The following is a 22179-nucleotide window of genomic DNA, read 5'->3' as shown; positions in this document are numbered from 1 at the left end:
CTTTTATTATGGCTTATTACTAGTTTTCTTTTATAATTGCCTTTCCCTTCAGACCAGTTATTAAGCTTTGATTAACAGGACTAAAGGGCCTCCTTAGCAGTGCACCAGCAGCACTGTTTAATTAGCTCTGCAGGTCACTGCTGGGAGAGACAGCACCAGCATGCTGCTCCCCTGTGGCACTGAGCCTCTTGTCCCCAAAGCTGCTCCCTGTCCTGCCTCCCTGCAGCTTTGCTCTGCTCTTATCTGTAGTGCAACTCTGCCATGTTGCAATGTAGGCTGAGTCTGCTGTTATAAGTTTTTCTTGTGATATACCTGTGCTTCATCCAATGAGTTGTTCTGGGAGATTGAAATTGAGATGACTCTGGTAGTTCCTACCACAAGTTTTCAAGGGAAACTGCTCTAACAGGATGCGATAGGAACAAGCAGCACTTCCAAGACAGCGATGTGTGTCAGTTGAGGTACTCTATGTATTTCATTGATGATGTCACCTATAACAGTATAGACTGTTTTCACGTGCTTTTATAGAATTTCACTCATTAGGAAAAATAGGGCTGTGGCATATCACCATGGCTCAAACTGAATTTTCTGTGGTTGCTGTGTGAGTTTTAAACAATGAGAATACATCTGAGAAGTAGGTGGAACACTGAAGTTCAGAGATAAAATCCCAGCCCCAGTTAAGGGAAAGAGAGTTTCACTGGCTTTTTTTCCACACACCCCCACCCTTTTATGGTATGAAGCTGCATGAAAGCTGTATGAAGCTATTCAGTGACAGAAACTGAAGTGCGACAAATTAAGATTAAAAATAAGATGCAGGCTTTATTTACACTGAAGATGATTAATTAGTGGTATTGCATTCTCCATGACTGAATTTGTTTTAAACCAAAACTGGATTAAAAAGAGAGATGCATGCTTTGGTTGAAATAGGAGTTATTCCTAGGAAGTTTGCAGTGTTAATGCGAGAGTACTAAAGGCTAGATCACTGGTCAGATTTTGAATGGCAAATAGCTATGTCAGAAGGTGAAGCCACAGAGTATTTGGGGAGGTATTTTCTAGTGTCAGTGGCTCCTAGCCTCCAGAGGTGCTGCTTTGCATGCAGTCAGACATACTCAGCAAGATGTCTTGGTGGGGTTGGGCTGCCCATAATGACTTTATAGACTGATTTGGGAACATTTTAATCCTTGAGATGTTTTTGACCACTGAAATTGGGTGGTTATAGTGTTCTCTAGTTTGTCTTCTATTGAATTATTTCATCTAGGTTTCTTGATAAGCAAAGTATGCCTATGACAAAGGCATCATTCCCACTTGGCAAAACCTGCTATTGGTTCCTGGAAGAAGAAAACTGTGAATTTTTGGAAGCTTCTCAGACCCAAATTTATGCAGTCTGCTATCTTTTAATTATGTCAGCCACAATGAAGAGATTAAAAGGAAATTGTGATGATGGGATGTAGCAGAAATGGGCTTAGGATATGTAGATAGTATAGAGAACCAGGAGAGTTCCCTCAAAATATCTTTATTTTGTGCCTCTGTTTCCATCTAGTTCTGCTGCTTTCACACTGTTCTCGTGAAGCTTAGCCAGGCAGGTAGTTTTTGCCAGCCAAATACTATTCTTCACTTGGCAACCCTCCAAAATTCACCACCTTTTCTGCACCCTCTGTGTCTCAGCTCCTGACAGAGGCAAGTTTGCAAGCAGAGATTAATTAGCATTTTAGAGTTTGCAGCTCTGTTGCAGGGAAACTCTTATCTGCCAAATATTCTGCTTGCTAAAAACATGCTAAAGAGGACAGATCTAGAAATAAAGAGTTGACAAAAAAGCTTCGTATTGTGAAATTTAAGAAAATATTAAGAAAAATTAACTAAAATAATGACTAAAATGCTTCCCTTTTATCCATAGAGTAACGATAGATTTCCTACTTCTGTGCATGTGCTGTGTGCAGAGCTGCCAACAGAACAGGACAGGAGACTCATTGTGGTGGGGATCACTAATGTACATTTAACAAGATCAGTGGTCACCAAGCAAGTGATGCTGATAATGCCTACGCACTGATGATTTCTTACATCAGGGAAAATTCCACAGTCCAAAATTCCCCTTTTGCAGCTCGGCTGTGTGGAGCTGCAGGTAGCCCTCATTCATCACATCAGACTTAAAAACACCTTAATTCTTAACCCTCTGAATAAGTGTCATGGTTTAACCCCAGCCCGTAACTAAGCACCACGCAGCCGCTCACTCACCCTTCGATCCCAAGGGGATGGGGAAGAGAATGGAAAAAAAAGCAACTCGTGGGTTGAGATAAAGACAGTTTAATAGGATAACAAAGCAAGAGAATAATAGTAGTAGTAGTAATAATAATAATACCTGGCAGGATGTGAGAAGCTGAAAAGTCCTTGACTTAGTGTGGACACTACAATTACCTAGCAACAACTAAAACCATCAGTGTGTTACCAACATTATTCTCATACTAAATCCAAAGCACAGGACTATGCCAGCTACTAGAAAGAAAATTAATTCTATCTCAGCTGAAACCAGGACAATAAGCAACAAAAGGCTGTTTATTCAGTAAAGGACTGCAGATTGAAGGTAAGCCCAGCCAAAACATGTTGCTGCTAGTAAGACAGAAGTGCTTTGAAAAGCTTTGGTCCTTTGAGAAATGCTCTACTTGTCAAGGAACCTTGCCTGTGATTTTTACATTGTTTTTTCAGCTAAGGATATTTTTTTGCTTGCTTTGTGCAGCTGAATATGTATATTTTTATAGCAGCATAAAAATGAACAAACTCTGCTTCGTTAAGAGAACATGTCCAAGCCATCAGACACAATCTGGTAGTGGTGATTTAAATAATCCCTTCTTTTGATTGTTACAGTTCATCATAGCTCAGATTGAAGTCAGTACACTCTGAAAAACCTCTAAGCACATACCCTGCATGAAATAAAGTAGTCTTGCATTCAGGGTTCAAAACAAATCAACCTGGTGTTCTGTGTTCCCTGCTGCTTCCCCATTGACTGCAAAGATCAGGTCTGAATATTTAGAGAAGACTAAGTGTGTAAGCAGAGGTAACATATTTTATTTTCAAATGAGGTTAATCAGTTGGCTTGTGAGCATATTTAGCATTTATGAAATACAGATGACATTAACAAAAGCAGAGAAGCTAACTCTCTTTGTGGAGTAGAGTGGTGATTTTATGAAAAATATGCATTGACAGATGGCATGAGCTTGTCTTTTTTGAATTACGTTCGTCCTGATAGCTAAAGGTTGTGCTGGCTTCAGCGTTGTGCTGTGTCCTTGCCATAAAAGTATTTGATTTATTTCAAGTACATTACACGCTAAAATGTTCATGTACAACATATGTGGGCTCCCATCAGGCTGTTTTGGCAAGTGCTCGTTGGAGTGGCCATAGTTGCAACAGGTAGTAAATTTGTGGTGGTTCTACCTCAGCCAGGTGCTACACAGGGTTTATGTTGCTTTGGAAGTTTCCATCTGATGGGTTTAAAGAGGCTGGCGGGACTGTCCGGCAGGTACCTATATGGTGGCTTCCTTGTAGCCTTGCCTTCAACCCACTTTGAAGGGTGCATGCCCATCACAGGACTGGTAGCTGGCAGCTGCCCCCACAAATGAGGCACATCCCAGCTGGGGCGTAGAGAGGTCTGGCCTTCAGGCTTATTGAACTTGCTGCTGATAAGGGCGAGCAGGACAAAGCTCCTCAGCATGACTCTGGGCTCCCTCATTTTCAGCATGCTGCCTGGGTAAGTGAGAGAAAATAGTTTGCAAGTGGTTTTTGTTGGTTCAGTCAAGTTAAGGAGGAAAGGATCAGAGCAAAAGGCACAAAGAGAAATGTTTGTTAGAATAGTTGTAAAACACTCAAATTCTGTGATGAGAAGCCAGTAACATTTTAAGATTGCAGAAGTGCTTATTTTTTCACTTGAAATGTAGGAATTTATTAGCTAAAGGCTCATTAGCATGTGCATGAAATTCTGTTTGCTGCATTAACACAGAGGGTCCGTTTAGCTCTGTACAACTTCCTCTTCCAATTCCCTTGTTAACTGTGGTCTTAGTGCACATACATTCATTCCCTAAGTAACACACACAAAGTTCAACGTGTGACAGAGTAATTAAGCAGAAAAAAGCAGTAGCATATTTCACAGTGAAAAGCTAATGAGGTCATACTTCACTACTGTGAATATATACCTTATGTCTGAAAAGTGCACAGAATTTAACTCAGGCCTTTTAATGCTTCCGTTGTATTTTAACAACAAAATTGAGGTGGCGTTTGAGTGTGATCTTTGAGAAATTGAAATGTGTTCTACTTTTTGCTTACAAACAAGGTCTTATCCACCCATCTCCTTAGCTGTATCAGCCAAGCCCCTGTTTATATCTTGCAGTTGTTACCCGAGTCCTTATCCCAATGGAGAGGCTTTCAGCTATCGATAAAGTGAAGCAATGACACATTTTTCTCTAAATGGTTTGTCAAGACTCTGCTACATGCACAGAAATTATGTTCTCAAATAAGCTCTCAAGGCTGATTAAATTAAGAAACAAGATAGTAATGAACAATGTTTTTCCTATTATTTTTATTTTCTTTCAATCATTGTTTTATTTACAGACCAGCAATGGCTTATAAATGAGAATAAACGACTGGCTGCCCTTCAGCAACAGCAGAGGGAGTTCGCAGTGCAAACAGAGTCTACGCTGTGTGCAGAGGCTGAGGTGCAGAGTACCATTGGCCTGGAAATCTGCCCTTCCCTGCTACAGCAGAACAAGAAGAGACTGGTGCAGCTGGAGCTCTTGCGAAGATACTCGTTAAAAAAGGCAGAAAGAAACATAAGACGGAAGAAGGTCAAATTCCAGCTGGAAAGGATAGTCAAGAAGCAGAAGTTATTGGAAGCCAAGCAAAACCTAGAGCAGCTGGAAGCTAGCTGCTGGCTCAATGAAGAGTGTGTGAAACAATCCCAAATCTTAAACAAAAATACTGCTGTACGGTCCTTTTTGGATCACCAGTTGCAAAAGAGAAGGAATTCATGTGGTTCAAGTTCCTTGCAGCACAGGAAGCATTCGTTCTGTAACCCACGTCTGCCCCAGGTACCCGGGTAAGTTAACATCTGCCAATTCCTCTGCACTTTCAAAAGTAATTTAAATTCAGCATATTTCAGTGGCCACCTATAATCCAGAATGCCTTTCAATGCATTGAAACAATCCCAAAGCTTGCAATCTCAGTGACCTTACCATATTGTATGTCACACTGGAGCTGTTTTTCCTCAGATCTGTACAGTGCATCCTCTGCTTAGCACTTTGACATGGTCTTTTTACATTCCTCTCTCAAGCCTTTCTGCACTTTTTACCTCCTTGACAATGCTTTCCAGAACTGGCTTAACTCTTGTTCTTACCTTGTTCAAACTGTTGGTAAATACTAATTTCTGCATCATTTTATCTTGATTAGGGTCAAACTCTTCCTTCAGAATATTTGTATCATTGAGGTGATTCTGGATTGGATTTCTACATTGGCCAGCCTTTCTCAAGCTAAATAAATATCTCTACGCAATGCTAAAAAGTTGGGGTGCTAGGGCATCTATCGCAGCATGGTCCTGGAGACAGGAAGTAGCTAAACTCTGCTAAGTGGATTTCTGTGACTTAGAACCATCTTTTATTTTTAACTAATATTTGCAGCTACTTGAGCCTACAGAGACTAAATACCAAGCTATACCAGTAGCATTGAGCTATTCCTTTATGTTGCAGAACATATTTCAGGATATCTAGGGGATTGTGGGGCTACTGACAGAATTTTTCTGTATTATTTTATTCTCTGCTAGAATTTGCTTTTGAGAGGCATTAAGATTGCTGCTTCATGTATCGTTACTCTTAACTGCAAGATATTACTGATGTGGAAGTGTTGTTAAGTTCATTATTCAAGCAAGGATTGGGCTTTATTTCTTCTTTATTTTCACAGCTGTTTGTTGAAGAGGGAGACTATCTCAAAGTTATCTACCTCACCAAATATTGATCAATGCTGTGAAGGCAGTGTAACAGGGAGGTTGTCATCTGTAGAATATCTTTTCAGAAGAGGTAAAGACATTTCTGGGAGTGATGACCTTAATGATGAAGAAAGGATCTCCTTTTCAGTCCAGAGGCAGCTAACTGAAAAACAAAAACCACCTTCATTTGGAAATAAAAAAGGAGTAGAAAAATACTTTAATGATACAGCTGTCATGGCTTATATCAATAAAAATTATCAAAAAATTGAAAAGTTGGATGACAACCCAGGGCAAGCTGGATCTCAAAACCAGACCTCTAATGGCTCCTCTCCTGATCTTTTTAAGGAGAAAGATGAGCCTGAAACCTTTATTACAGGAACAAGAATGACAAAAGCAAAGGTGCTAGGAAATTTAAGTCAACCTGCAAGTAGCAATCTAGAACAAAATAGAGCTCAGGTATCCAATAAAAAGACTAGAATGGATATCAATGGAAAAGGCCACGGGTCTTCTCCAGAAAACTTTCCTAAAGAAATGAAGAAAACAGTGTATGGAAACCCACCATCAGCCCATCTAAACCAAACAGCCAAGAACTGGAAGAGAGCGCCAAACTCAGCCTTGCCAAGTCATGAGAAATCATCAGTGGAACAGCAAGAATCTCTGATGGTGGCAACTTCAGTAGGAAATCTCACTAAGGTGAACACACAGGCACCACTTTCTTACGTTGAAAAAAAGTGGCACAGTGCTGAGATGCTAAGTGCTGGAGTGTCCATCACAGCCACAGATATGCTGGGGAACTGGCAAGAGGATGATGAAAATGAGGTTTCTGATACTGACAGTTCCTATTCTGTAGATTCTCTCTCCTGTGCTTATGTAAAAGCTTTCACAGAGAAACTGAAACAAGAAGATTTTGACAGAAATAAATGTCTTGCCAACCCAGAAGATTCTGAGAGTGATGACAGTCAAATGTCACAAGACTCTCTGGTAGAAAAGGAAAATAAAGCAAAAAAGCAAAATAAAAGCCGATTTCACAAGGCAAAGGCCCGCAATGAACCAGCTAAGCTTTACAAAAGCAGAACTGATCACCATATTTCATCTTTGGTGACATCATATGCATCTCGTAGAAGACTGGGAAAGCCTGAAAGAAGCTTTTCTCTGGACAGCTTAGCTGATGGAGAAGAGATGCCAGCAGAAGATCCGGTAGAAGAATCCAAATCTGATTCATCTGATGAAGTTCCAGCAGAGATTTTTTGGAAGTTGCAAACTTCTAGATCACCAGCTGTACAGACTGTGGAAGACCATGAGTCCGAGACCTGCGACAGAGATACAGAAGGGACAAATTATGATCTGAAGCTGAGCAGTTCCTTCTATTTGGACACTAAACCACAGCCTGCTTCCAGTAATGCTTACAAGTTGCTGAAAGGGACAAAAGTCTCCTTTGTAGAACAAGAGAGGTCTCTTGATAGAAGACTGTATTATGCAAGTGGAAATCCTTTGCTTATTACTGATGCTTGGTCTCCCCGTGACTCAAAGCTTGACATCAGCAACCCCAGAATAACAGCACCTTCTTCCCCTGAAAATTTGGAATTTCAAGAAGCTCATCTCTGCTCTTTGAGCAAACCAGAGCTTTGGCTAAAGAAAGATGATCTAAAGCAGTCAGCTGCTGAAGTTTCTTTTGTTTCTGGCTCTAAGCAGATACACAGCATTACTCATTTATCACATCGTATGAATGAAATGAACACAGTTTTCTCCTCTGACACATCAGAAGTACCTTTACCTGAAACAACAACAACCGCAAGCAGAGTTTCTGACCGTGGATCATTAAATAAGATTCTTAAGGGATGGACAAACTCTAATGAAAATTCTTCCTTGGAATCTCAAGATGTAATGTCCTCATTTGTTAGCTCAGTAGGACCAAGCTCCTCTTTTGTTCCTATTTCAGCAAAGCATGATTATTATGAACATTCAAGGTCAAATCAACCTGAACAAGAACAGCTGAGTGAATTATCTACTTCTAGGTCTACCACTGAATGCACCCAAACATTCAGCTGTTTGGAAAGCACCTCCAGCACAGACTGCTTGTCACTGGTATCTAGGAAAGAGGATGATTCTCTCCCCAGAACTCATCCAGAGCTGCCAAAAGATCACAATCTGAAAAAAACACCTTTTATTTCTGTGTTGCCTGTGCACATTTTGGAGCAGACAAATGGCTGTGTAGATGCAGATTTAGAAGATGATTTCTTCAGAACTTTTGAAAAAGATGACCTTGATGATGACTACAGTAACTTGATGGCAAAATCAAGTATGGGAGATTCAGGCAGTGGAAGTGCACCTGCTGCTGAATCTTCTACAGGACTTGCTCATAATGTGACCTCAACCTCTACAGTAAAACAAGTCCAATTTGGAAACCACGGGCAGCTTTTTCCAAGAAGGGAAATACCAACATTTTGTGATGAAGGTTTCTTTCTCAGTGACTTAACAAATAAGAACTGCTCCCTAGTAAGTAGTTATGAGCTTCAGACATTGGCTGGACAAAGAGCAGAATCAGCTGTTAGAGTAGATCTCCTCAGATCTGGGGAAAGTAATTTGGAAACAATGCAAGAAACGGATTATGAACAAATATCTGCAGAAAAAATAACAACAGAGACAGATTTTTCCTCACAGAAGACAACATATCAATGTAACCCTTTAGTTGTTGCTCACAGTACAAGTTATGACCAATCAGCAACGCCAATAGAGATGTCTCAAAAAGAGATTATCTGTATGGAAACAAGCACAGATAGCTTGGCAGAAGTGCCTTCATTCATAGATAATGAAGAATATGAACCAAAAGATGAAGACTTGTCTTCACTGAATCATTATGAATTCAAAAGCAAACTTGCTTCAAAAAATTATTCCAATGAATGTGCTCTAGCAGACAGTCAGGCAAGTTGCTTATCCCAACAAATTTCAGAAAATTCTACATCATGCATTGATAATGTAAGAGAAGAAAGCAGTGAAAGCAAAGAACACAATGTCTTGAATTCTCAGGCTGTAGTTCAGAAAGAATTTTCATCTAAATATGAAAACTTAGTGGTAAATGAAGTAAGTTATCTCATGGTGAATGTAAATGGGAAAGACACCAAGTCCTTCCCTGCTGCTATTTCTGAGAGTACTAATGATTTTCTCCCAGAATCCAATTCAAGCATATTTTACAAAGCTTCAACAAAAGCTAATCTTTTTCAAAGTGCATCTGAGACTGAAAATTATGATAAACTATTGGAGCATGTCACAATAGTGAAAGGAGATTGCAATGCTACATCTAATTTTACTGTCGAAGTGAGTGCCACAGAAAATTGTTCTGATGTACATTCTGGCTGCCTTTGCACAACATGCTCTTCAAAATCAACAGGGCAGAAAAACAGTACGCAAAAGACGACGGACATTTCTGTGGAATTTGATGCAACTGTTCTCTTGGAAACAGAAATACAGAACAAATCTTTACTTGAATCAAGAGAAGAGAAAGAAGCCTTTTTTGAAAGTGATTGCCCAGAGGGTATCTTGCTTGTTGAAGATGATGTAAACTCAGAGTCAGGAAGAGCATTTGAATACAACACAAATACATCAGCTACTGTTTCTCAAGTGGAGAGTCCATATATAAAGAAAGAATCCAAGTTTTTAAGAGACCCAGAAGAAACTATGGTTCCTTATCAGAATACAAAAGCAAACACTGATGAAGAAATAACAAAATTAATCAATAGTGCAATTAACTTGGAAAAAAATGCATTGGAAATTAAATCCGGAGAGATTGAAAGTTTACCTGACTACCCAGTAGTCAAAGTCCAAAGTGTAACTGAAGACAGGAGTGGAGAGAATTTTAAAGGCATTAGGCTATCTCAGAATCCAAAGAAACCTATTGATATTGAAGCTTGTGAAATTCAGTGTGAGTTTTATACAAATCTGTGCCTGACACATGAAGAGGTGGAAAAAGATGAACTGCAGGTAGCCAGCACTGGAGTAGAACACACTCAGGAATCTAAAGCACTTGTGCGTTCTGGCAGCCGACTTGAAACAAACAGCTTTTGCCAAAATGAAAAAAGCGAGAAAGTAGAAATAGGTATTTATTCACCAGAGTTTTCGGTTGCTCCCAAAAACACTCCTTCAGCTGTGCGTTCCCACACAACAGATATTACTCAGAATACTTCAGGTTTCCTTGATACTTGTGAGGGGCTTTTACAAATGAACAGAACAATAGAGAATGTGTTTAATACAGAGGACGTAGCTGCAACCGTACTAATCACAAGTAGGCAAGGAAATATTTTAGCAAAACCTGAAAGTGAAGGACAAGTAAATTCTAGCAATTTAATTGAACATTGTGTACCAAAGTGTTTGGCCCAGGAAGACAAGGTTAATGAATGTGAAGTGACTGGGAGTGAAGAAGAAATTATTGTGACAAACACTGAGGGGCTGATTATTACGAGGCAAGAAGTCATACGCACAGATGAAAATGTTTTATTTACTGAAGAGTCTCCAGCTCTACATCAGGTGTATTGTGACAAGGATGACAAAGAGGAAATTTTAAATCAGTTTAAGATCCCTGAAAGATACCTGACAGCTTCAGGACTAGAACAGAATATACTGTTAGAAGATGATTCAAGATACCATGGTCCTACTGAAATGAGTGAAGACAGTGGCTCAGTGGACTCTGTTACAGATACAAGAAATGCAGTCATGAAAGATATCGATGCATATGAATATTCAGTTGATGATAGTACCAGTGTTGACCAGTATGGAATTGAACAAGAATTAAAAAGTCTGCACGTTAAAGAGGACAGCCATATGTATATGAGTTGCTCTATGCAATATCCTGAGCATGGCACTTCAGAAAACTTGAATGCAAGTATAGTTAGAAAAAGATCTGATATTTGTGAATTGGATCCAGCAGGCTCCAGAGCTGAGAAGGAGCAAGTACATTTGATGGATCTAGTACAAATGGCCAAAACAGACAAAGAAAAGCAGATGTTTGTAGAAAACACAGAGGAGGTAGAACTGACCATTTTACAAAATCTGAATGAGCTATTCCCTGAAAACAAAGACAGCTGCCAAATGAGACATGATGACAGCAGATTAAATGAAATCTTAAGAGAAAGCCAGTGGGTGTCTACCAGCTTTTCTAGAAATAATGAAGATACCAGCAAGCAACAAAATCCACCAGCAACACTGAAGTCTACTGAACAAACCCAAGAAGGTTCACTTAAAGACTCCCCATGCCAGTCTGTAAATCACCTTTTATATCTTGGAGTAAGTGATGATTCCCATCTTGTTCAAGATGTTCCCACTGCACTGAAAGGACATACAAAACTGTCTAACAGCATTCTCAGAACTGGAGCTGTTCTGCCTTACTATGAAACATTAATGGAGAGTGAGGTGTCTGTTGGTATGCCTGTAAACAAAATGGGAGAAGACAAGTATCTTTCTGATAAAATGCAAAGTAAGAATGTAGCTTTTCTGCACACCGGGACCACACAGGACAGGCAGGAGGAAGAATCCTTTGCATTTAACAATGCACCTGATTATGCTGTATCTGGGCATCTTGTCAATGAGAACAGCTCTTCCACTCCCTACAGTGCAGATGGTCTTGAGTCTGAAACTGTTGTACCTCAGCAAGGGGCCAAAGTAAACTCATTTTCCTTGGAAAAATTAGATTTTTCTGAAGATATAATTCAGGATGTTAACAACACTCATGAAGAACATGGTGTGGGTTTAATGATTAATAAACAATTAAAAGACTGCCTTAACTCCATAGAAGATACAGCTCAAGAGGAAAAGGGTACCATTGTGCTTGATTCACTGCTCTTGGATAATTCAAACCTGCTTTCTTCTTCAGAGAAAGAAGTGATGGAAGATATAGGGGTGGAAAAAATGCATTCTTTACTAGAAATCTCTTCGCAAAAAGTGTTTCACAATATTAATACAACTCAGAAAGTACTTCACTCAAGGAGTTTAACACAGCATGATGAGAAGGAGAAAATTTTAAGCACAAGCCATACTACATCAAACAGTAAAAATAAAAATGCAGAGTTTCCTGGTGTAGCTGTATATCAATGTGAGCCCAAAGAAAATCGGGGACACAGGACTTCTGAAGAGCGCTGCACAGACCAGCCAGGCAGCGTTGAGAACACTTCAGCCCTTTCAGAAGGCCTGAACAAGTCTCCATGGGAAAATCCACATTATAGTAAAGAGTTTCTAAATTATAATAGGAACTTGGGAAATTCTGAATGTTCTCTTGGTCTCCTGAATCGTCCAGCATCATCTGCAGATGTTTTGATTGCCAGCAATGGAGACAAAGGTAAAAGAAATGCTGTTCTCTCTGAAGAAACAAAATACTTTGAAAGTGAATCAGCTGATTTAAATGTATCTGTAACTTTTCCTGATGTTTCTCAAGAAGGAGATGAAAGGAAAAATAATTCTTCAGTTGCAGAGGCCACATATGCTCAGAATAATAAACTCCTTGAAAAAGTTGTGGGAACAGATCAAAAGGAGAAAATAATTCAAGGTTCTTTCCAGAATTGCAATGACATAAAAGAAAATAAAATTAATGAGTACTCAGAACACTACAGTAACACTTCTAGTGTGACTGTGCCAGAATCGGGCTTGCTTACTTTTCAGAGCCGAGGACAGGCTGGCAGTAAAGAATCGAAGTCTCTTCCATCCTACTTTGCAGAAGATACTCCAACTGATACACCATTTCAAAGCTCCAAGAACTTCAGTCCTTTTGACACTTCTTGTTTACTTGATGACTCAAAATCTCTAATATTTAGTCAGCTTGAGGACTCACTTCAAGATGATTTTTTGACTGAGCAAGTGTCCTCCAGTTCTGCAGATGTGTGCTCTGTAGAAGGAGGAGATTTTCCCCAAGCATTTGTAAGCATCAATCACCCATCCTTAACACCATTTTCAGAATCTTCTTTAACTGCAGATATAGACCATGGTGAAACTGGCACATACAATATTTCACATACAAGTATATTGAAACATTCTCCATTTGCTGTTTTGCAAATACAAGACACTCAGTCCGATAAGGCTGTGGTATTCGATGAGCCAATACATGCTTCAGGAAGTATTTTACTTTCTCTTGCAAAAGAAAACAGGCATTGTCCAGTATCAGACACAGACTCTACTTCATATAAAAATTCTGCTGTAGATGGGGAACCTGTATATGGAAGTAATTGTACAAAATTTGACAATCATATAAAAGTTGATCAGCACCACTGGGGTAAAGTTCCACCACAAGAAGCTTGCACAGAACACATAGAGAAAGTCCTAAATGATAATTCTCTTTTATTACCATCATTACCTTTTTGGGATACTGGAAGGGCAATTCTTGTTAAAGATGGACAAATGAGAAAAATACTTAACAGAAATGAGGAAGAACTGCATTCAAATACTGAGGCTGAACATTTTGCAGTAAAGACAGAGCAGAGAAAAACATTAAGTAGAGAACCTGTTGAAAAGCAAACTAATGTATTCTCAAACTCTGCAAATGAATTAACAGGCTCAGAAGTTACAGTGTTGAATCCAGGAGATGCTGATGTGGATCCTGAACACACCTGCAATTCATTTAGTCCAACATATCCCACATACAGCAGAAGCACTGATCCCAGACGACTGTATCACACTGTCTTGGGTTTTGAAAAAAAACCTGCAGATCTGCAAGATAATTGTCAGTATGTGCCTACAGGTGAACAGATAGAACAGGTGCAAGATAGAACGAATACAGATGGTAGAAAAGAGATTGTACTTTGCCAAAACAATACAGGTTCAAGCATTGATAGCCATGCTGATGCAGATAATTGTTCAACAATGGGAGATGCTATAATAAGGAATAAGACTCTGAAATCAGAAAGACTAAAGTTTTTTGTAAGGAAGAATGAAAGTACCTCCATAAAGTTCTTACCAGAAAATCATGATTTGCCTCCTCAAGAATCCAAACTGGTGCAATTCAGGAGCAAAAGATCATATTCTACTACACAGAATACAGAGCGCTGTAAACAAAGTGAACAGAGACCTTATTTACAAAGTCACAGACTGTCAGCCCCAGCTATTGCTGTCTTCTCTGATACAGAATATACTTTGGAAGCTTCATCTAAGGCAGATCCTTTGTTATATTCTGCATCTAAATCACTACAAGATTTAAATATGAGTGTAGAGCCTCCATCACCAACTGAAGATGATCTTCATGGAATTGAAAGATTCTCAAAGCAGGAATCAAAGAACTTTCTACAGGTTAAATCTAAACCCAGATTTCAGCAAAGAATGGCACAAACTAAAAAGCTTGCAAACTGTGGTCCTAAAAACTTACAAAATTTTGCAGCGAGAACCCAAAGCAGCCAGTCTTTAAGAGACTGTACTACTCAATCTCCATCATCCTTACTGCACACAGCTCACAGTTCTGTGGGTGCAGAAGCAAATGTCCATTCAAAGAGTAGTTCTGTAGCTCAGTGTAGTGAAGGGAAAGCTGAAGAAGCTGGATACCAGCCAGAAACAGATTTATTTTTGCAAGACAATAAAGATACAATGCATTTTAGTTCAAGTGATATCAACCCATATATTCATCCATGGCAACAAGATGGATCATGCAAGATTGGCTGGAAACAGTATGTTTTTGGAAGTGCTAGTGATGTCTCTTGCAATCAAATTCCTTTAAACCTGGAAAATCGCAAAGTTATGAGATGTTCCAGTGTAGACAATGGATTGAATTCTCAAAATTCTCCTTTTCATTCTCATCTCAGTTCATATGCTACTGCAAAAGTTTTATCAAGCACTTTAAGCAGCATTGAAGGTCTTCAAGGATGGGACAATGTCAGACAAGACTTTCAATCTGCATACTCAAGTGATGGTACCAAGCAGCATAGCAACATATCCAGTGAAACATTGGAAACTAATCCAGAAAATAACACTGCCGAATTTGAGAATCCTTCTGCACAACCTGGTAACTCTTCAATGCAGGTTGATGAAATTGTACTATTATATCCTTCTGAGTCTGAAAGGTCTTCCAAAAAACTATCAGGGATTACGTGTGAGCAGGGAACACAAACAGCAGCTACAGGAAGGTATAAAAGACAGAGAAGACATCAGAGAAGCTATACGGATGTTTCTGCAAGAAAGCAGGAAACAAAGAGAGATGTATTTCATCAACCTTCTTCTTGGACAAGCATGCAGAACCTGTCCATGCATCTGTCACAGCTTCTTCAGAACACTTCTGAGTTGTTGGGAAACCTCTCCCAACAGAGTATTATAGATAATGAGCAGAATGCCAAAATCAACCAAAGAGGAACTGAAGAGCCTGTAAAGGCTGCTAGGTCAGATAGCTGCACTCAGACTACAGCAGATGTAGGCACTCAAACTGAGATTTTGGAAGAACCTCAAAGCAAACATGAAGAAAAGCTAGTGGAGGCAAAAACGGAAAATGAATTGAGGGCAGCTCAGGCAGTAAACATTGATTGGAAAGGAATACGTGCAGATGCAGTAGGTAAGATTCCCAAAAGGAAAAAGGAATCACTCCTTCTTGAAGAAAGAACACAAGAACGAACAGGGATGAGAAATCTGGGCAATCCTGACTTCCATGACAGTCTTGACAGCATTTTGGAAGACTCCTTTATGCGTCTGCCTTTCTTGGCCAGAACCTCCACTCCTATCTTAGATTTTCAAAAAACATCCTTAAATGCACAGCAGAATGTTGCTTTTGCTAGTACCAGAGTTTCATCTGTCACATCATCTTCGCTAAGTTCAGGGCAAGATGGTTCTTCATGCACTGTAGTTAGCAGTCCTACTAATAGCACCTCTCAATCTCCAGCATCTTCCACTCAGGATAAAAGAAGTGTCAGTGAACTGGAGGTTCCAGCAGAAAGAAAATTTTGTTACAAAAACACCCTGTTAGTCGATAGGGCCTCTTCACCTATTCTTACTCTTAGTGCTAGTCCCAGCAGCCAGACTGTGTTTAGCAAGTCTGTCTGCCCTACTAAGGAACCTCTTGGATATTCCAGTGATGCTTCAAGTCCTCTTCACAACCAGAGAAAGCAGAGGGCAGGTCCACAGTCCAGCATGCAACCTCATGTGGACAATTTTTCACAGACAGAAACAGACAGTGAATCGAGCACTTCTAGAGAACATAAGGGCATAAGAAAGAAATCTGGAAGTTTCTCAGATAAGAAAGCAGCCAAAGAGCTTTTAGGACAGGGTGGTTCAAAAGACTTGGAACAGCAGCATAGACTCACGGTTGACACCCACACTACCATTTGTGCAAAACGACTGTATCACTCTAGTAGTATGTTGGAGGTGTCAGGCCACAGGGAAGTTTTAAGAGGTGATCTCAGAGACCACAGTCCACTGGCACGTTCACTTCGTTGTCTGTATGTCACAAGGGGAGGAGGAGGTTCTTCAGCTGGAATCGGACACGAAAAATATGTTGGTTGTTCTGATACTGCTTTGATTCATAACTACTCACCTCCAAATCCTGACTTAGTTTTTAATCAAAAAATTAGTGCCACTTGTTCAAGTAAGACAAATGCTGACACGCCCTCAGAACCTCTGGTAGAAGCATCTTCTCTACAATTTCACAATTTCTTCTGGAAAAATGAAAACAGCTGCCCTCCCCCGCTCTCCGATGTAAGCGACGTGCAAACTTCCTTCCAAGACGACAATACGAATTCTGTCACTGAAAGTGAATGTGACACTGAAATTCCTCTCAACAAGAATACTACTTTTGCAAAGCCTTACAGGCCTCGCAGCTACAGTCTCCGTGACTTACCCATACACAATAAATTTAGCAACTGGTGTGGTGTTAAGGGCAGCCCTCCTCCTTCGTTACTCAGCTTGAGTGGCAGTGTGACCGATTTACGAAGTCAGGCAGAAAAGAAACCTAGAAGCACACGAGCAACAGAAACGGAAGGGAAATCCCAGCTTCGTGACAGCAGGAGCAGAGAGATCGAGAGACTTCAGAGAGAGCGTGCTCAGATCATGTCCGGCATTCACCTGGATCTGCATCAGCATCCCCTCACTGTAGAACTGACCGAAGCAAAGCTCAATTACGGCATCGGGGAAACAGACGCCCTGCTGAGGGTCCTTCAGAGCGGAACTACAGATGATCTGGTGGCAATTCCAGTGAAGCAGCAGCTTTATGAAAGGTAAATTACTTAAAGTAGTGTTGTAGTAAGTATTTTGAATACACTTCACGTACACTTCATGCACCATAGAAACATTTAGTAATGAGCACTTAATCACTTAGTCGCACTGAGTCAACTATATGTGAAGAGATATAGTATTAAGCTTATTTTATACACAGTTAAGTAATGCATTTAAGACAAAAAGGATAAGATTTGGTGTAATTCAAATCTAGTGTCACCCCACTCTTAAGATTTCTAGCAGCTATAAGAGTGATCAGGTGTACCTGGTGATCATGGGAATATATTTCATTGATTTACTGCAATGTAAAAATAATCGATACATCCTGTTTCTGGGAATATCTCGTTCATGCTTCTGTGAATAAATGCTACTCTATGAACATGCAAAAGCAAATTTTAAAACCCCGTAAATATACAAAATAAATTATGAAAAAAATCAAGATTCTGGATTCTTGCAATTGGATTATAGAACTCGGTTTAGGAAGCTGTTGTAACTAAACTATTTAGAGTAGCTACATTAGTTTCTGTCCTAAATTTACCTCTCGGCCATTATAAGCAGTAACCAAAACCCTCTTACATGTTTCCTACTGTTACAAAAGCAGTGGAGTCTTAGAATTTCTGCATCATCTGTCAGCATGTGGCCAAAGACGTATTTGCAAGGGGAGTGTATGGTATTAGATTCCTATAAATTTTATATTATAAAGCTACCTAATATTTAAGTGTTTTAAAATATCAGAAGATGTAACTTTGCAGGGTGCCTTTTGTCACCCTGATCATGTTTCCCTGACAGACACATGAGGACGATTGAAACTCTGAGGAAGGAAAGAGAAAAAAGGCTGCAAAGATACCAAAGAAGCCGAAGTCTGAGTCCTCAAAAGCATTTGAGCCTGTTGCAGACGCTGGATGCAAGTCAGAGGGATCTGGATCTTCCCAGCAGACGCCGAGAATACCTGCAACAATTGAGAAGAGATGTGGTAGAAAATACCAGGTAGGGCATTAGAAACCTCTCTTTCGGCCTGATGTACATTAACAGTGTTCACAATGATGAACTGTGAACATTGATGGTTCTTACTGACATCCGAGACTTCTGTGGCAGAATTCTTCTTCTCAATGCAGAACTGTTAAACTTTGGGATAGAAAGTGCTTTCAGGAAAAACGTGTGCCTGATTTTAGAAAACATTCATTGCAATCTTCTGTCTAGTTTATTTCAGTCCATAACAAGAGTCTAACTTATTTTATGTGTATGATATATGGGGACAGACAAGTATTGGGTCTTCATTCATTACAGACCAATCTCTCTTCTTATTCTTTCACTAACTTAAAAGCCACATGAAATAGTTAAGTTTCATCTAAATATCAAAAAAGTTCTGCAACTCTTCACCATTTAGAATTTCTCATTCCCCACCATATTCCCTAAATTACTTTTGCTTCCTTTGCAGTAGGTCAGGAGACAGTGGTCTTCCCAACACAATTATTTCACGGGTGGTACACCAAAGCAGTAACCTTAGATTGTATAGAGAGCTAACTTAGAAACCAGTGCAATTGCTGGAGTAATCTCAGTGGTAAAACTGGACTTGCAATTTCCAAGGTGAATGTCCATGCAGCCTTTAGTGAGCAAAGAGAAACTTTTTGGATGCTAATGTGGTGGCTTTTAATTGCTTTTCCTGTTCGAAGATGATTTTCTCATGCTATTTTGTCAGGTGACCCGATTTCAAGTAATTATGTGTGTTTTCCCCCACTTACAGAGTTCAAGAACCAAAAAGAAGCAGCATTCAGCATCCTTCAGACATTGAACTGTTGCTCCGAGACTACCAGAGGGCACGAGAGGAAACCAAAACCGAAATTGCACGAGCTAGGGACAAACTTCGGGAGAGAGCTGAGCAAGAAAAAAGGCGGATACGGGAGCAAATATTTACTCAGTTACAGAAGGTGAGCATTACAGAGGAAACCATTAGTCATTATTCACATCAATGCATTTTTTTAAAATAAACTTTTCCGTGGCTAAATAATTCTCCTGTTTGATACGCATCAGCATAGAAAAAACAAATAATTAAATGCAAATTTGTGCTTAAAAAAAAAATCTCAGTAATACTGACCCAATACTGTTCATGCTTCTGAAGTACATCTTCATGAAGCCATATTTTATGTACAAGAAACTCCTAATGTTTTCTCATTGGATCGAGCTTACCCAGCGATTCTGTGGGGCATCTGCCCAGGCTGTGGAAGAGTTTTACTAAGGTAAACTGAGTTTATTTCGGTATGTACTTGAACACAAAGACCTTTATTCTTTTCTTTTTTGTGTTTCTCTTTTTAGATTGTCCTCTGTGTGTGTGTGTTTGCCCCATACTTTTGTTTTTTTCTTCTGTGCTGTTACCCATCTTGCACAGTCCAATGTGTGCATTTATTTCTCCCAGATGCAAGGACAATACGCTGTTAGGATGTGTCTGTTGTGCCCAGTTTTCAGCTATACTTTTCCACAGCAATCTTTGCCACTGCCTGACAATGCAGCTTCAATTGTAGCTGCACATCTCCTCTCCTCATACATCTGTATGTTGTGCAAAACGTGGTGAACCCTTTAAGGCACCTTGAATTCAGGCACCTCCACTGGATCTTACCACATCTGCTGCTGTTTGTTCTTGTGAAATGTAGATGTACTTCACCTCCATTGGAAAACCAAACTTAGAACTGCCCTTGAAAGTATAAATAATCTTGACGTTGCCAGTATTTTCTTATTATGTAATTTTTATTTCATCTTCAGGGCTGGCATGGAGTAGTTCATTGGTTAAAGTAAAATCTTCAGTCTTTAACAACTACATTTGACCAGCAAGTTCAGTTAGGGGCTACTCAAGAAGTAGGCAAAGAGCAACAAGCAGGACTGGAGAGAGAGCTTTTTTTTTAAAGTTTTTCCCCTAAAAGACATCCTAGCATTGGTTTGATAGCCTGGACTCTCGTATGTGAAGAATAACAACTGCACAGGCTGTGTTTTCCCAGGCTGCCAGGTATTACAGGAGTGGTTCACTCTATGGCTCATATAATCTTAGTATTTCAAATGAGCCTCCTTATTCAATACTTTCTGTATGGCAACAGCTTTTGTCAACATTCCTTGAAAGAAATTGGACTTCTTTAGATTATTCCTCTTTCATCTTTTAGTGCCATTATCATTGATTTGACTATCTGTTGTGCAAGGCAAGTTTCGTGTGGCATTTTGTTTGTAATACTGTGATACCTATTACAGGAGGAAGCAAGGCTGAAGACTCTTGCAAGTACAAGCACTTTATGTACAGACTCCAGCCTCAGCCTCTCCTCTGGCCCAACATCTGGTTACAACAGCAGTAATACTGCTACGTATACTGCAAGTAACCTCAGCAGCCAGGAAGGACAGGTGAGAAACAACTGGCCTGTGAGATTAATGTCTCCTGCTGCTTCGACAATAACAGAGAGATAATGTAGGAACAGAAACCTTTTTTGAAATGGTTCGTATTGTCACAGCTATCAAGCAGGACAAGTTTGTGTCACTAGTACCCAGAGAGGTGACAACGGGGTAGAGGGAGCATTACCAAAGGAGAGAGATTCTTTTCTTTTTCTGAGTGTTTTTTTTTTTTACTCATAAACACCAGATAGTGTTACTATTGTCAGTAATGCCACTGTCTGTCAAATGTTTTAGAAACAAGCCTTTTCCTGTGATAAACCAGAATGTGATATTCTCAGTGTGCCTTCCTCAATGATGCACACATTGACTTAAGAGTTTGTGCGTGTTAACATGACCTTTCTGAAGTTACTTTTTGGAGTAAGCACCTGTGCTAGCTCCTCACACTTGGTTTGCTAGATTTCCTGAGTCACGGTATCATTTCATAACCAAGGGAAAGACAGAGGAGTTACCTGATGATAAAGAGAAGCTTCCAACCTTTTAAGGCAGATTTGCTACAAATGTGCCACTTGCTATGTAACATAATTTATTTTCCCCAGATCACACCAAAAGCTCACGCTTCTGCTCTTTCTTAAATCAGGTCTCTTCCGGGAATGCTCTCCCTTCAAGAGATACACGAGGTCGTTCAGCTGTTAGAAATAGTCATCTTTATGTGTTAGAGCAACTACAGAAGGATTCAACATTTGGTAAGTAAAACATACATCTGCTTATATTTGAGTTGCATCCCAAAGCCTAATGAGATTTGTCTTTTATGCAAATCAAAATCTAGTTTGATTCTCTGTATTTTGAGGATGTGTCTACCATTACATGACCTCAGAAAAATACTGTCAACCAGTAGCCAGAGCTTGATTAGAATTCCTTGAAAAAGTAAATGGTGATTTGGTCCCTCTGAAGTTGGTCTTTTGATGTAACATCTGAGTACAGTGTTCTGAGGATGATGCTTTGAACCCAGGAAGCGGGGGGGGGGCGGGGGGGGGGGGGGCTAAAGCTGCAACGAATATAGGATTGTACATGCAAGTTCTTATTTTTATCCTCAAGACTGATGTTGCCTATTCCTCTTTAGGTTATTTTATTAGCTTATATGTAGTAATAACCATTAACCCTGACCCTGAGTAACGCTAGATGTAACTGCAGTGTAATTACCACTACACAGATTGTCTGGAGGGATGTTACTAGTCCTTCATCAGGCTCAGGTGGATTAGGTGCTCCAGTGAAGGGTTTCAGTCCCTGCAGCTGCAGAATAGTGGTGGGTTTCCTTTCTGGTTCGGGGTTTTGTTTTGTTGGGTTTTTTTTAATTCCCTTATGGCTTTTTTGTTCCCTGCAGAAGCCAGCAGAGTTCAGCCACCCCTTCCTTCTGGTAGCATCAGCTGTAGGTTCACTCATGGATTAACTATTTCTGTCAGCTCCTCTTCAACAAAAGGCTACCAAGATTTATCCAAACATATCTTGGCTAATGCTACCACTGAGGTGAGTAAATAAGCAGTTTTCACTTATTTCTGTACGTCCTACTGGAAGCTGTAGCAAAAAAGGGTGGGGACAAGCCTTGATCTTGCCAATAGTCTCCTATTTGCCAGAGACACATTGAAAAATTTGAAATGGCGAGGGAAAGTGACCCAGGCTGCAGCAGTGGGGTT

At 39.9% G+C, this 22179-nt stretch overlaps 1 protein-coding gene across 6 annotated transcripts in view; it reads left to right on the top strand.

Moving 5' to 3' along the window:
* Positions 1-22179, top strand: part of STARD9 (StAR related lipid transfer domain containing 9) — a 112133-nt gene that overhangs the window by 86751 nt on the left and 3203 nt on the right. For 4 of the 6 annotated variants that reach the window (XM_075754383.1, XM_075754380.1, XM_075754385.1 and 1 more), the window contains 7 exons: positions 4594-5077; positions 5935-17121; positions 17909-18106; positions 18864-19047; positions 20354-20500; positions 21126-21231; positions 21870-22012. In XM_075754383.1, coding sequence (XP_075610498.1) covers positions 4594-5077; positions 5935-17121; positions 17909-18106; positions 18864-19047; positions 20354-20500; positions 21126-21231; positions 21870-22012 — 12449 coding nt within the window. Of the gene's footprint in view, positions 1-4593; positions 5078-5934; positions 17122-17871; positions 18107-18863; positions 19048-20353; positions 20501-21125; positions 21232-21869; positions 22013-22179 lie in introns of those variants that run through there. The other 2 variants (XM_075754381.1, XM_075754384.1) reach the window with 2 other exon arrangements.

This window comes from Balearica regulorum, chromosome 5 (assembly GCF_011004875.1).
Source record: "Balearica regulorum gibbericeps isolate bBalReg1 chromosome 5, bBalReg1.pri, whole genome shotgun sequence".
Lineage (NCBI taxonomy): Eukaryota > Metazoa > Chordata > Aves > Gruiformes > Gruidae > Balearica > Balearica regulorum.
The sequence above is the reverse complement of the archived record's forward strand: the minus strand, read 5'-3'. Positions and strand labels throughout refer to the sequence as shown.